The 16,641-nt window shown below is 44.0% G+C and overlaps 2 protein-coding genes across 2 annotated transcripts in view; both read right to left on the bottom strand.

Annotated features, from left to right (window-relative positions):
- Nucleotides 1-16,641, bottom strand: part of LOC147007344 (NACHT, LRR and PYD domains-containing protein 12-like) — a 45,805-nt gene that overhangs the window by 22,926 nt on the left and 6,238 nt on the right. Inside the window, exon 2 of the mRNA XM_085867290.1 lies at nucleotides 6,571-6,608. The gene's annotated coding sequence lies outside the window, so the exon portion shown is untranslated. The remainder of the gene's footprint in view (nucleotides 1-6,570; nucleotides 6,609-16,641) is intronic.
- Nucleotides 11,105-14,580, bottom strand: LOC147007345 (uncharacterized). The gene is given in 2 exon segments (XM_085867292.1): nucleotides 11,105-13,032; nucleotides 13,034-14,580. Coding segments are annotated over 2 exon segments (1,098 nt in total). The 5' UTR covers nucleotides 13,123-14,580; the 3' UTR covers nucleotides 11,105-12,023.

Raw genomic sequence — 16,641 nt, 5'->3', positions numbered from 1 at the left:
AGGTCCCGGTGGGCCATGTGGATGATGTAAATATGGATACGGAATTGACCCAGGACCCGCATGAAGTCACAATGGAGGGTGAAGTGGTAGCAATGGGAGAGATGGAAAATAACCGCCACCCTCGGCCTCAGGAAAATGTGTCGGCGACAGCACAGAACGCCGGGTTATCGTCAGCAGTGCAGCCCGAGAATGACATGATGTGATGCCTGAGGCAAATAATGGCAGAAGAAATTATGATGGGTGAAGAAACAACAGAAAAATGGACAGGATGAGCAGAGCAAACAGGACATGAACATTGAGGTGATAATTGTTGTTGACGTTTTCTTAGTGTTTCACGTTTTTCTCGGTAATCTGGCAAATGGTTGCTTTCTGCCATTCATCCAGTCACCGTTAGAATGATCGGAAGATTGGCAGTTTTGTCACGTGCAACGATGCGCCAACAGGCAAGGTGGATTTTGCTGGTCTGCTTGAGGCTCCGCCCAGACTGGCTGCCGATAAAAAGGACGAGAGGACCGTTTTTGTGACAGTTGGCAACAGTTGAGTTGGCAACAACTGGTTGCGGCTCCTTCCAGCTCTGAGAGTTTTTGTGACAGCTGGGTGATGGCTATTTTCAGCTCCAGTCAGTTTCAGTCAGATGGTTGGTGAGCTGGCGACAGTTGAGTTTGAGACAGTTGGTGACGGCCTTGCGGTTTTGCGGCGCTGATCGCTGGTGACAGCCTCACAGTACCTCACAGCGCCTCAGCACCTTACAGCTTCTCACAGCGCCTCAGTTCCTCACAGCACCTGAGCGCCTTACAGCTTCTCACAGCATCGCACAGCGCTTCATAGCTCCTTACAGCTGTCCGTTGGTTGTGGATCCAGGGGACTCCTGACGGTGGGTGACGGTTGGATCGTTAATGCTGGCTCTGCTCGAGACCTGCTCCTGGCGTACCTGATTGTTGGTGTCCCTGGTTCCTGGGGGTGACGACGTGACGTCGATTGGTGTTCGAGCCTGTTTTGCGAATGGGTGCATGGCGAGGCAGGGCGCTGGCAGCGGACCAAGGCACGCTCACACATTTCGGGACGTTTCATTTGACGCACGACGACTTTCACCTTGGGAAGCGAGACCGGATTTCTTTCCCCCCTGAATGATGTGCTGGGTACCCTTGTCTCGTGTTTAATCGTTAAGTAAGGCATAGTGGTAAGCATCTGCTCTTTGTCTATTTTTCTATCAATGTCTGTTTAATCCTTTACTTGTTTGAAATAATTTTTATTGATTTGAATTTTCTTATTTTCACCACAAGGAAATCAAAAAGTTGTTTATTTCTTTTTTATATTAATAAATTCCTTGTTGACGTTTCAACCTCTTCGTGCTTGTCTTTTCCTTCCATTGATCCAGCATTATTAGACCGTGTTATGTTCCACTGGGAAGTGAAATTTCGTGACAGAAATTTACTTATGGATGAAAGTCGGCTGTATAGTGTATTATTACCAGTTGTTCACAATGGTATAACTCTTCAACTCCATAACCCGGCACGAAGGGGTGAAAAAAGGGGTGAAAAGTCAGCGATTTCGTCTCGAGCTGTGTAGGGCGGTGGCCAAACTCATTGGGCGTGAGAACCAATCAGAGGATGCCACTCGGTCACGTGACAGCTCTCCATTCAGAGAAACTTGCGTGTGGAGGCAGTTCAAGGTGGCCGCGCCCATGGATAACATGTGATCGGCCTAAAATATTTTCATTTTTTCGACATTTTTCGCCGTTTACAAGACATCAAAGGAATATGAAGTGCATCGTACATGTGAGGGCAGCCCCACGCACAGCGAAACTGATAAAACTGGGGCACAAAAGCTGGTCAAAAATCAAGGAAAGTGGGAAACTCTGGTGTAACATGGACGTGGATTGCCCAGAAAGCGAAATGGTGACAGTGTTACGGTTTCCTGTGAGGTGTTCGAAACGTTGGAGAAATTCGTCTGCAGTCTGTATGGTGTGAAGTGCTCGTCCGTGAATGAAGCACGCTATACAATCTTCTGCACCAAAGCCCTGGGTGAGCAAAGGATTCCTCCTTGCCAAGACGCATTGGTGCAACATATCCTTCGCGTCAATTACCAAGCATACCTCAACAAGCAAGCATCGAGCAGGATTATGGACATCCGGGACCCCAATGAGAATGGATGGCAAGTAATTGATGGATGCGTATCTGTGAGGTGGTATGCAGGTGATGTAGCTCCACATGGCCTGTTATCCCATGAATCTTGTGGCTGTGAGAAAAGCAGATGTTTGGCAAACCAGTGTAAATGTCGTTGTGCAAATGTTCGTTGTACAGGTTGTGAAAATGTTGAAGAATCGGCAGTTGAACTGGAGTTGGTGAATGATTACAGTGATGGTTCAGGTGATGATTCAAGTGATGGTGAATAGTGTCCATCTTGGTGTCTGTGCCTGACTTGCTTGTGTCGGTGTCTGTGCCCGACTTGCTTGTGTAACGTGACTTGCTTGTGTAACGTGACTTGCTTGTGTAACCTGACTTGCTTGTGTAACCTGAATTGCTTGTGTAACCTGAATTGCTTGTGTAAGACTGTAAGTGTACCTGTGCCTGACTTGCATGCATTGATCATGACATGTAATATATTCTCTCTGAACTTTGGCCGGCTGTTGTGGTTTGTTTACACGGGACCTCCCCAACTTCCTTACATCCGACCGCCCTGTGCGGGGGTTTTCATTCTTCCATTGTCGGCCACGGTAAAATGGATGGGCTGAGGAGATCGGGAAAGTCCGCAGCAGGAAAGAAACTCCAATGACCGCTTGCACGAGCAGTTCTCCTACCGTAATATCCACTACACAGTCAATGACATTGGTGGGAAATCACCAGTAGTCAAAATTGCAGCGTACGATTAATGATTATGTAGCGGAACAGTGATTTTTCTCTCGAACCCTGCAAAAACACGTACTTCCGGGTCGTGGCCATCACCATTTTGTCCACAATTCCCCCAGTTCCTCCGACTGGAGAGCTGTCACGTGACCCATGTGGCGTTTTGTGATTGGTTCTCACGCACAATGAGTTTGGCCACTGCCCTACGCGAATCATGACAAAATCGCTGACTTTTCACCCCTTTTTCACCCCTTCGTGCCGGGTTATGAACTTGAAGAGTTATACCATTGTGAAGAACAGGTAATAATACACTATGCAGGCGACTTTCATCCATAAGTAAATTTCTGTCACGAAATTTGATTTCGAAGTGTTTTTCGCTGAACGTAACACGGTCTATATCCAAACCAAGATAGACAAGGAGGTAATTACCAAACCAATTAACCTGTCATCGTCGGCATGCACCAGCGGTAAACGCTCGGCCGCCCAAATTAAGATCTAATCAAGATAAGATTGGTGCTTTGCCGAGGGTGCGCTCCCCATTCAGGAAAACACGTGACCTCCAGTTAAACGGCAAATTAGATGGTGGACACTGGAACTCGAGATTAATTGATTGGCGTTCATGGTTCTAAAGCAACCCACCGGACTACAATGTTAATTGTGAGCAGTGGCCCCAGGTCCGGTTCTTCCGAGGAGAAACGGGGATTAACCTCCTCATAATACACCCGGTACCCGTGGCTGTAACAATATAATTTAAAGGATTGCTGCAAATAATGTTAACGTCAAAACACAGTTCCCTCATCAAAGTATGAACCAAAACCTGTAAGCAAATGAATGGTTTCCCGACCCCACGGATCTTCAGCTGGACACCGTTCTTCCTCAATGTTTCTTGTCAGCCCAGAACTTCTCCAAACAGCGGATCCACAACCTCGATCACAGATCCACATCAGTAAATTACCTGCATCAGTAGATCCACAAACTCGGTGATGGATCCACATCAGTAGATTACCTACATTAGTGGATCCACAACCTCAGTTGTGTCCAGGAAGTCAGTCAACCCATCAATGTAACATCACTAATCAAACTTTTCTCACGAGAGGATTTAATGCATTATCACATAGTTACAACTCCCATCACATTCTCCCATATGATTAGACATTAAATTGTGCACATCTTAGCTTAAATATAATATTTACACCAACCAACACGACCACCCCACTCACCTCTGGATCAAACTGTTCAAATATTCAAACAGATATTTATTACCCGTTTTTTAACTGCTTCCTTATCTCCAAGCAACCACTGAAATGGGTTGAAATGGTTTCCATGTATATTATTACCCCAGCCACCAAAGGTGAAGGAAATTATGTTTTCACCCCTTTCTGTTTGTTTGTTTGTTTGTTTGTTTGTTTGCGTGCAAGATATCTCAAAAAGGTTGTGTCACTATTATTGTGGATCAGGCATTACATGGCAGAGGTATGCGCTCTATTGAGTGCCCTTCTTGTTCACAATAAAGTATTTATACAAATATCTCGTTCATAATATTTTTTACTATTCATATTGTATTTCACTAATTCTATTTGGTATCCTTTTATGATCTTAAAGAAAGCTTTTCATCTGATAACTGTCAGTCTCTGTGTTAGTAAACGTCTGACTAGTTGTTTTAATCTATTTACAAGTTCACTGTTGTGTGTGGTTGCTCTCACAGTCCGAAGAAACCGAACCGTAGAATAACTTCTTTGAAATATTTCTGCCGAAGAAAGGCATTCGTGCAATATGGAATGCAAAACATCTCGTTTATTAAATAATTTGGTGTGAAACTCATCATTATTGATCTCGATTTGAAATTCCAATTATCTGTAAAATAAATTTGTAATTCACACACACACACACACACACACACACACACACACACACACACACACACACACACAGTGACACGCACACACACACGCACACACACACACACACATTGACACACGCACACACACACGCACACACACTGACACGCACACTGACACGCACACACGCACACACACACACACACACACACACTGACACGCACACACACACACACACACACACACACACACTGACACGCACACACACAGACACAGACACGCGCACACACACAGACACGCGCGTGCACACACACACACACACACACACACACACACACACACACACACACTGACACACATTATTTTTAGATCAGAATAGAATCCTACGTGGTGTACAGAGAGAGCATTTACAAATAATTTGAGATTGAAATGTTTTATTTCCCTCACCGAAGGAGAGAGTATTTCAATTGGGTCCGTTTGTCTGTCTGTGTCTGTCTGTCTGACTGTTTGGCTGCACAGAACTTTTGTATTTTTCTTTGCAACCGCTTGGCGGATTAAGACCAAATTTTCACATTCGGTGCGATTCCTCATGTAGAATGTTTTAATCATAATGACGTCATAGGTCATGTGGTGTGGCAGCCGTAATTAAAAAACGGGAAAAATCTGAACCTCTGTATCTCTGAAACAGCACCAAGGAAAAAATTAAAACTTGGCACACGGCAAGTACTCGTCATGGGGAATAAGAGTGATTTTTGATGACGTCACCGGTGCCTTCGTTTTGACATCATAATTGCATATGGAGAAAACCACATCCAATCAGTATGAAAACTTTTGAAGGTCGTCTGGGGATAAAATGGTCCACAAATTTTTTTTTCATGGTCATCGGTAACGTGATTCGGAAGCCATATTGTTTTTTTGTTTTTTAAACATTCAAAAATCTTCTTCTCTGAAATGGCTGAACAGATCAAAGTGAAACTTTACACATATGACCAACTATCCATGATGAACAAAAGGTTCACACAGATGATGTCATGAGTCACAATGATTTGGCAGCCATATTGGATTTAACCCAAAACATATAAAAAAAAATCTTCTCCAGAACAGCTGGACAGATTGAGGGGAAACTTCACATAAATGTTCCACAAGGCATGCATGTACAAAGTTGTTCAGGAATAATTGATAACTGACATGGTTTTTGGCAGCCATATTGGATTTAAGAAAAATATTAAGTAATGTTTTCTCTGGAACCACTGAATCAATCGTTGTGAAACTTCACAAATGTGATCTATTGGTGATTGGGAATAAAAGTCATAAATTTCAACTTGATCAGACACATGGTCTGACAGCCAGAATGATTTAATATCCAAATATGGGGGGTTTTGTTTGTTTGTTTTTATTTTTTTGGGAATAAGGCTCACTTGGTTGTGCCTGGATGTGTTTTAGGGCAGAGGAGCAGCAGCTGAAATGTGAATCCCATCAAGGTTCCTCCTGATGACTTAATCTTTTATTTTTGCTTGCTTGGGTTCCTTCTGATTAGTACAATGCAGGACTGTACCGATTTGGTCTTCCATTTGATCTGAATTTAATTTAATTTATTGCCATTCTAAATTCAATTGAATCATGAATAATAATGAAGAAAACATCATGGGACAGGGTCAGGCGTTCGATCAAAGCAGGGTTGCATCAAAGCGGGACATCTTGGTACCCTGTCATCACTGCCAGCAGTTAGATAGTGGTAGTTCGAATTATGTCTCTTATTAATTATGTTACACACCAGTACAAAAACGCCACACAAAATACACTACACAAAAGCAGTCCTAGCGAGGGTCTGCTATCTCATTGCTATTTTTCTTGTTTTGCTTGGAAATGTAAAGTTGAGTACTCACGAGCACCAGGTATTTCTTCCAAGATGGTTGTCAGTTCCCTGAAAACAATGGGATAAAAACAGACATCACCAGTGTACATATATTTAAATTTTTTGGAGGCTGGGGGTGGGGGGGAGGATGAATGGGGTTGTAGGTGAGGAATGAGCAAACACACCACATTCACCTTTTGATGAGACCCTCTCACAGAAATCAGAATTATGACACAGGTATCCAATCACTGATCTCACTGGGAAGCCTGGTGTTGGCCCAGTGGTTATGGTGGCAGCTTGGGATCCTTGGGTCCTGAGTTCAAGCCCTGTCGACTGCTGAATTAATACACCAGGGGGTTGACTCAGCCTGTCATCCTTCCGAGGTCGGCGAAATGAGTACCAGTTCCAGTGTGAGTACTGGTAGAGGGCACTGCATCAGTGACACAGTCGCGCTTCAATAAATGATAGCCACCCCGGCAGCTAAGCTGCCATACGATCACCACCACCACTGATCTCACTCAGCTCCCTGCCATTCCTGCCCATGCCCATAACTCCTCTATTCCCAATGATCATAGGCACCTATCAAACTCAAATTTAAACATTTATCGTTTTTTTCTGATGCCACGACCTTTCCAGGGAGAGCAATTCATGCATTACCTGCTCTCTCATGAAAGATCCCTACCTTACGACTGTCAAAACTCTCATCTCAGGGTCTGGTCCCTGCTCCTGTCACCATTCATTTGATGAAAAACTTCTGCACTTATTTTGTCCATACGAGTGAACACATGGTGTCGTTATGGATATATTTTATGTCAGATTTGGTGTGATTGATCATCTGTATTTCTGAATGGCCCAGCCCTTTTTGACTGGAATCTGCTTTTGGTTGAGGGTGGGCTGCTCATCTATATCATTCAGTTTTGTGACCATGGTCGAGGAACTATTTAATTTCAATTGAATGTTATATTTTGAACATTGAAGAACACAAATTGGATCATGCCACTTCCAAAAACCTGCACTTTGGCAGGACTTTTACTCTGAATTTGGCAAAATTGTACTGCAGCAAAAATCTAATTTGCCCTTTGTGTTCTCCAGGTGGCAGAATGGTGGAACATTGAAAGAGACAAAATGGCAGTGCCCAGCGATACAACTCCTGAAGTCACTTCATCGAAAAAATATTGTCCGTTTTGTGAATCTTTGTCTCAAAGATCATTTGAAAATTCCCAGTTTACCTGAGAATAGTTGGCAAGTTTGTGATTGTGCAAATACATGGATACATCTGGATGCTGGTGAAACACATATCTCAGAGGAGCATCATAAGCTGGACTGTTCCATATGACCCATCGGCTTTCTATGGTTACCATGACGCCTGTTATTCCAAGTCATTTCAGATTCAGCAACTACTCAGGTACAATTTATCCAAAATTTGAGCAGTTCCTCGATCATGGTTGCAAATGGTCACTGGTCTTCCAAATATACTGCCCCTGATGTTAACTCAGTGTGAGAATTGTTCCACATTAACCTGCTCTCTCATGCAAGATTGATCCCATCTCATTTTCAATTATCCTACCCTCCTTCCTGCCCAAGGGACACTGAATCTTGTGGTGAGGCAGTTGTTCTGAAACAACTTGTATTCTCTTCCTGGAAGAAAGATCTAACCAAAGGCAATCTCAATACATTCGAAAAACTCCACAACAACATTGTGTCCACTCTCAGGAGAGCCAGAAAACAACATCTTTCCAACCTCAAGAATGAAATTTCAAACTTGCCTCGCTCCTGTAAATAAAATTTGCAATGTAAAAATCTTGTTATTATTGTGATAAGCACCTTTATATATATATATATATATATATATATATATATATATATATATATATATATATATATATATATATATATATATATATATATATATATATATATATATATAACAGAAGGAATGAAATCGTTCGATACAGCGTGGCAGGGGGCCGCAAAAGAATGATAGCAGAAGAAGAACTTAGTTTTCAGCATTCGGCAATGGGCGCGAAATGCGATGATGGGCGGAAATGACGTCTTTCAGCGCGAAATGCGATGGTGGGCGGAAATGACGTCTTTCGTTCGTTCGTACATGAGAGGGGCGCATGTCTTCGTTTTTTTTCCGTCAAGCAATAAATTCAATGGTTTTCACATATATAACACATTAGTTTCACAAATTTCCATTGAAATGCTCGGGTATTTCCGTAAATTTTTGCCATTTCCATCGAGGTTACACATTGCATCTACCGGACGGCCAACATTGGCTGTCTTGAGGCACGTGGGGGGGGGGGGACACCGGAGACGTGGTAGACACCGGGGACATTTCAAACTGGGTGCAATTGTATAAAGCGCACGCGCTGTAAAAAGCAGCATCACAGGCATGATCCCTCGGATGGACGTTGAACTCGGCGTGCTAATTTTTACTAGTCTGTGAATGTTAAAGTAAATAAATGACATTGGTTGATGGATGTTAAAGACAAATTCCTGCTAAAACTACTGCTGGGAAGGCAATGGCAAACAACCCAGTGTAACCCTTTGATCGATTCAGGCAGGTAAAATTCATTGCATCGATGAATGAATTCATGTTACCTCTAAAAATGATTGATCTGTAAACGAAGTGCATCAGTTAGTGAAGAAAATTGGGTTAAAATACAGGACACAGAAATTTAACAAGCTCCACACTGAGCAAAATATAGTCTTTTGATCTGCAAGCTTGTCTGCCATATTTTTGTATAGATGATGGAATATTTTTGGTCAAAAGAATTATTGATTGCAAATTGGATCCCTGACAAAGACTGTTTGCCCTTTCTACATGGAAATAGCAAATGAGATGAATGTTTTTGAGTGTACATACAACTGAGATTTCTGTATAATTTAGCATGTTGTTTTGGGGGAAAAAAAACAAGGAAAAGGGATAAAATGTTGATATAACATATAATGCAAGTTGAATGCTTCTGCAAGAACTTTTGTCAGTCTTGTTGAAATACATGAGCCTATAACGTTTACTGATGGCATGTTTAATCGATGCTTAACCTTGATTTTGTTTGTTTCGGAGTGTTGAGAGCAGTTGAACTATGCAATGTACGATTTTGTCGAATGAAGCTTTGGAAAGAACTTCTACCGAAAGATTGGACGATGGGAGAATCCCGATTTGGGTGATTGGGCATTCAACACGTGATCATAAAACTACCCCCTTACTGAAGAGATAAGATGAGCAATGTTGGTGAAAAAAAAGGAAAAACCCACTGAGGAGAAGGTTGGACAAGTCAAACCACATGTGCAAGGCAAAGTCTTAACGTCGCCGTTGTGTGGTGCCTGCCTGGAGGAATGTCCTCAACTACACTCGCGGATTGCTGCTCTGCAAATACATCGTGAACTTGCCGTGGTTGCTTCAATGCACGACGAAGGCCCTGAAGGTGCACACGGCGAGTCCTCTGCAACATGTGTTCAATGGTGGGGGTAGGGGCTCGTGCAGCCATCGCGACTGCATCTAGCGTGCACAGCTCGCTTGGTGAATCAAACCTGATTGCACAAACTGCTGCTGCAAGGCCCCAAACTCTGTTGGGGCTGGATCTCTGTTCACCTCTCGAGTCCTTTTCGTCTCCTTCAACCCAGTGTCGGGCCCAAGCACATACTTGCCAAGACATACCTTCTCTTCAGCTCAAGGAGTGCTTTGACTGTGTTTCCCGTTGGGTGCTGCTATCTTCACCCTGACCTGTTTATCTTCTGGCTTCGGGTAGCATGTCTTTTCATTGTGTGACACATGCTGATGAACAGGCCATAAATTAAATGGAAACACAATCACTCACCTGGCTGGGACACTATTGAAATGGTCATTAACCAGCATTCTTCTGATATGAGCACTCGCTGCCATTGTTGATTGAACTTGTATAACGAATATCTTTTCTCCTCCAGGAACGGGATATGGTTATCATGTGTAATATAATTATTCAAAATTTTCCGGTTAAGGAAAAAAGGGAGGAATTGTGGAAGAAAATAATGATATTAATGTACTCTCAATGGTAAGTGTTGCTGGTGTTTTATAAATTTAATTTTATGCTATAAGTCGTATTGGACGTCAGTTATGCTTCCCTTTAGCCAAGAGTCTTTTGCCCTAAATGTTGAAAAAAAGAAAAGTCTTGCTATGGAACAAAGTGACCTGGGTTGATAACAGCAAACTTTGCCATGATTACATCATTTGCTTTTCACCGAGAAGACACGTATTACATTTTCGAGTTCTTTGTTTCAGGCTTAACAGGCCCCCTCCACTATCCCATGAAAGTATATAAATACCAGAAAATGTAATCTTGTTTTAGTGCAAGCACGTGAGGATGTATACCATCTCAGTGGGTTGTACTCCTTGGGACTGGCCAAGTACCAAGTAACAATAAAACTCTCTGATGTGATGTACTTTCACGTTGTGGAAAGTGAATTAATCGGTGTCTTTGATTTAAGTAACAGGATTTACATCGAGTCGGTTAAACGGTTAACAAAAAGTAAGAACATAAAAAGAACCCAAATAAAAGTTCCACAACACTTTCTCTGCTTGACGCTATGGAAACCAAGGGCTTTAAGATTATTGGAATCTCCTGTGATGAATCACTTCACCATAACAGACAGGTCGGTCCTGTGGGATGTCCAGCCAGGGTTCAAATCTCACCCAGCTATAAAGTTTCATGCTTGTGTTTTGCAGGCAGGGTGAGCATGATGAGTTTGCTGTCCCTTGGTAAGACATCAAACAGTGTATCCTGAAAGCCAGCATTCGTTCAGCCATCAGCTCAAACTCCTGAATTGGAGACTCTGCCAGAGATAAAGCAGAATGGATAAATTATCTTTGCTTCCAAATGTCGTACATGCAACACTTCCCACTCTATCCCCATCTCACCTGGACGTTCAATCTCTCTACTAGACTCTGCGTTAGTCTCTTTCTCACCTGAGAAAATAAAAAAAAGTTCGATCAGGTCTTGACCCTGCTTCGGTGATGGACTCACATGGGATCCGTGCCCTTATTCTCAAATAGTTAAGCCTCCCCCTGTCGGATAAGGGGAGGCTTATGCAGTACCTGTTGTGAGGTTTGTTTCTACAATTCATGCCCCCAATTGTTAATGTTTCTCCAGTTTATTCGACCCCGAAGAGTATGAAACCACCATTTTGAATTGTTGCCTTTTTTTTTTTACCTCTACCACCAAAGGTGAGCAGAAGTTATGTTTTCACTCCTGCATGTCTGTTTGTTTGTTTTTATCTGACTGATGTTTGTCTGTGAACAGGATATCCTAAAAAGTTGTTTACGGAGCCAGATACGATAAATTTTTAAGTGATTTTTCACCATTGAGAATTTGGGCCAAAAACGATATACAACATGATATCTCAAAAGGTTATGGACTGATTTGGATGAAACGTAGTGGACAGGATGGGTGAACACAACAGGCATTTTAAAGGCTATTTTCCCTGCTGTCGTGGGGGATAGCCTTATGGGCCCCATGACAATCTTCTCCACGTTTCCCTATTTTTTGAATCTCCCCTTGTTAACCCCCTTACCGCAATTTCTTCTTCCACCACCTTTAGCCAAGTCTTTCTCGGTCTTCCCCGTCCTCTACTTCCTTCTCCATTCATTTCCGTCACAATTCTCACCCAGACACTTTCATCCTTCCTCAACACATAACTCAGCCATTTTAACCTGTTTCTCTTCACAACATCCATCACAGGCTCTATTCCCATCATCTTCTGTAAGTCATCATTTGTCTTCCTCTCTCGAAACGATATTCCACACATCCACCGAACCATTCTCATTTCCACCCTTTCCAGCCTTCGTTGCTGCTCCACGTTCATTACCCATGTCTCACTCCCATAAATCATAGCACTCCTCACACATGCAGTATACACCTTTCCCTTCAACTTCAACGACACTTCCCTACTCATCAACACGACACTCAGTTCCTGAAACTTCTTCCGTGCACATCTTACTCCAGCAGCGATCATCAAGTCTGATCCACCTTCTTCATTCAGCATGTCTCCAAGGTTGCAAAATGTTTTCACACCTAGCTTCATGCCGTCTCCAAAATCCAACTCAAGATTTCCTCCATATGCAACTCCCTCTATGCACACCATACACTTGAATGTAGCTGCCACACTGGTTAATGACCCTCTCACACCACTACATTTTTGATGAACCCAATCAGCGCACATTGTACATTTGATGGAGTTTACTCCAACACCCTTCCTGCACACAGCACACGGCCACTTCCCAGTTCTCTCCACCTCACCACATGTTTTACCACTTGCGATCACCTTCATCTTTCTGATATTCACCTTCAAACATTTTGCCTCCTGACATTCCTTCCACTTATTCATCTTCACCTTCAGTCCATCCCTACTTTCTGCACTCAACACCAAATAATTTGCATCCAACAACTCCCACGGTAACCCATCCTTTACGCTCTGAGCCAGCACCTCCAACTACAATAGTAGTGGACTTAGTACCCTGATGCACTGCCACCTTCACCTCAACCTCACCACTGTGCCTGTCCTTCATCCTTACAGCTGTGTGTGCTCTCTCATACATTGCCATCACTACTCTGACCAACCATTCCTCCACTTCTAACTTCCTCAATGCCCATGTCAATATTTTGTGTGGAACCCTATCGAATGCTTTCTCCAGATCAACAAACCCAAAAAAACAACTTCTCCCTCTTCTCAATTTACTTCTCCTGCAACTGCATTACAATAAAAATCACATCTGTTGTTCCTCTTCCTGGCATAAATCCAAACTGCATTTCATTAATCTTCACTTTCTTCTTTATCCTCTTCTCCAACACCCTTTCCAATACCTGCATTCCATGCTTCAGTAACTTTATCGCTCTATACAAGCCACAGTCTGGAGGGTCACCTTTCACCTTGTATAAAGGGACGAGGGTACTCAGTTCCTAATCCACTGGAATGCGGCCTTCTATCACCAGTAGATTACAAATCTCTGCCATTCTCTTCACACCCCAACTTCCTGCAGCCTTCATCATACATCCCACAACTCCTGTCAGCCCTCCTGCTTTTCCACTCTTCATTTCTCTTTTCGCTTCCTCAACTTCCTTCTCAGTTATCTTCTTTGCCGGTCCTAATATTTGGATTGCTCCCTTTGTTGCCATGTCATTCATTATCTGCAATCAACAGCCTTTCCATATAATCTCTTCCATATTCCTTCAACTCCATCTTGATACACAACAATTTGTCGCACTTCATCCTTCAAGCAACTAACCCCCGTCACATCGCACCTCTCTTTCACTATCTGATTTGCAATCCGAAATTCAACTCTCTGACCCTCTTCTAAATCCAAACGTTTTCCGAGCATTTTCCCATGTGCCTCCTTTGCCCTTGCTGCCTCTTTCTTTCCAGCCTCCTTGGCTGCCATATTCCTTTCATCTGCAGCCTCTTCTGTCACTGTACACTTCCACTTCTGCCACTCCTTGAACTTCTTCCTCTTATCCTCAATCCTCTTTCCAACTTCATAATCCCAAAACCATGTTTCCAAGTGCCTCAGATCAGGTCAGGTATGGGAGAATGCACCGGAGGAGCGCCTCGCTGCATACACTTTCCGCCAGGACCTCAGGGATCCCCGTCTGACAATCCCCCAGGCAGATGCCTGGCCCATCCCCATCTCCTTGAGATGCTGATCAACCTTATGCAACCATGAGGCACATGGTCAGCCCATTGGCCACCTCCACTCACAAAGTTCCCTTGCTGAGAGAATCTGGTGAGCAGGATCAGCGGCAGAAAAATGAGCCACATGTCCATACAGCCACAGCTGATGCGCATGGATGATGCAGATAACAAATCTCAATTGAGTCTCTCTCAGTAACCACTCGTTGGGTACAGAGTCTGACCTGCGACATCCAAGGATTCTCTAAAGAGACCTGGCACCAAAGGAATTAAGTCTCCATCTCAGGTCCCTGGTCAGAGTCCAAGTTTTTCATCCATAGAGCAAGACTTGAAGCACCAAGGACCTGAAGACTCGGAATTTCGTCCTCCTGCACAAGTACTGGCAGCACCACACCCCGTGATCCAGTGAATCCATGACTCCCGAGGCCCGACCCAGACGTCTGTTGAACTCTGGCTCACAGCCAGCAGAGACATGAATATCACTGTCAAGGTAAATGAATATCTCCGTGACCTTAACATCCTCGCCACAAACAGGTACAGATAGGATAGCAGCATCCAAGATGTCATTGAAAACCTGGATATTATTTTTGACACAGAAACCCCATAATCCCAGCGGCTCAGACTCCTCATTCAGCACCTCGAGAGCCCTCAAAAGGAAATGTAGAGTCTCCACAAAGCTGACTATCATCTGCAAAATCAAGGTCAGAGATCTTGACATTCCCAAACGATGCACCACAACTTGATCTCTCTGACATCCTCCACAGAATCCATTCCATACAAGTGCTGAAAAGTGTGGGATCAGTACACACCCCTGACAAAATCCAGTAACAACTGCAAAAAAGTCAGAGATGGTATCACCACATCTCAAAACACACTCAGTGCCAGAGTATAGTCCAGACAACAGATTGATCAGTTTTGGTGGCGCCTCACAAAGACCAAGAATCCTCTAGAGGGCATCACGATTCACTGGATCAAATGCTTCACAGAGATCAACATAGGCTGTAAGCAGCCCCTGCCGAAACTCTCATCTGCATTCGGTGAGGACCCGAAGAGCAAGTAGACAGTCAATCAATGACCTCTGTGGTGTAAAGCCTGACTGCTCTGGACGATGGTGTTCAAGCAGAGGGTGGCGAACTCGATCAAGAATGGGCTTGGAGGAATGCAATGTGTGAATTCCTCTCGAAGCAGCACGAGAATCACTTGACCACAGGTGATGCTGTACCCCCTCACAGATTCCTCGTGCATAAGCCTCCTCCATCCACAATTAATGCACATACAGTTTTATGCCTCAGCTTCCTGAAAAGCTCAGCTCTTCGATTCAGCCTGGTCCTGTTACTCTGGTCTATGTTATCCAGTGGCCGTTGAGAGACAAAATTCTTCTTCACCCGAAGGTGTATTCCAGGACATCTTTGGGCGTCTTGAAGGACGTCTTGAAGGCACTTCACAACTCTTTGGAATCCCACAAAGCACCCAGAACCCACAATTCTCTACTCAGCCTGTTCGCAAACTCTTCAGCCAGCCTCTCCCCCTTGAGCTTGTGAACTTCCAGCCTCGGCTGGGATAGTGCCATTTTCCTGGATTTAAGCTGCAACTTCAGAGTTGCTACAACAAGCCTGTGGTCAGTATTGAGGAACTGAGCATTCCGGTTGACCCTGCCGTGCTGGATCATCCTCCAGCGACCATCAATGAGCACATGGTCAATCTCCTTTGCCACTCCACCAGCGGTGGAGTACAAAGTCTTGCAATAAGCCTGTGGGCACTGAAACCATGAACCAGCCACCCTCAGTCCATGACTTCGCACAAAGTCAAAGAACTTAGTGCTATTCTGGGTCACAGTTCCAGACCCATGGGGACCAAAACATGTCTCATAACCATCCCTATAAGTTCTAGTCGAAGCAATGAAATCCCCCAACATAAGAAGAGTATCTCATCTGGGGCACTGATCAATCACAGATTTGAGCGTGGCATAGAATGTGTCCTTCACGGTGAGATCACTTGCCTCAGTCAGAGCATGTCCAGAGACCAGGGAAATGACACCCAAGGAGTGACAAATCCTTTGACTCACAATACGCTCGTTGACCGGTGTTACCTCAATTATCATTGGAGTCAGCCTATCGGATACAGATACAGCAACTGGTTTGGCATGGTAACCATCATAGTGACCAGACCAATAGTTGGTGTAACCTCCCGCCATGATCTCATCGCAATCCGGTCTCTGAACCTCTGAGAGTGCTGCAATACCGATGTCCAAATGCTTGAGCTCAGATGATAACAGTGACAGGTGATCATCCTCTCTTTGGGATAGGACATTCCAGGCACCCACCCGGAAGGACCGCCTCAGCTTAACCCAAGGAAACCGCCGTCTGGTGGATAACACCTCAGCACCACCCCGACACACACTTACGCAATCTTACCCGGGAAGGTTACCCCATGGTTT

The sequence above is a fragment of the Eptatretus burgeri genome, unplaced genomic scaffold (assembly GCF_056783735.1).
Source record: "Eptatretus burgeri isolate ZD-2024b unplaced genomic scaffold, Ebu_testis_v1 Ebu_testis_scaffold_289, whole genome shotgun sequence".
NCBI lineage: Eukaryota > Metazoa > Chordata > Myxini > Myxiniformes > Myxinidae > Eptatretus > Eptatretus burgeri.
This window is presented reverse-complemented; position numbering and strand designations above follow the sequence as displayed.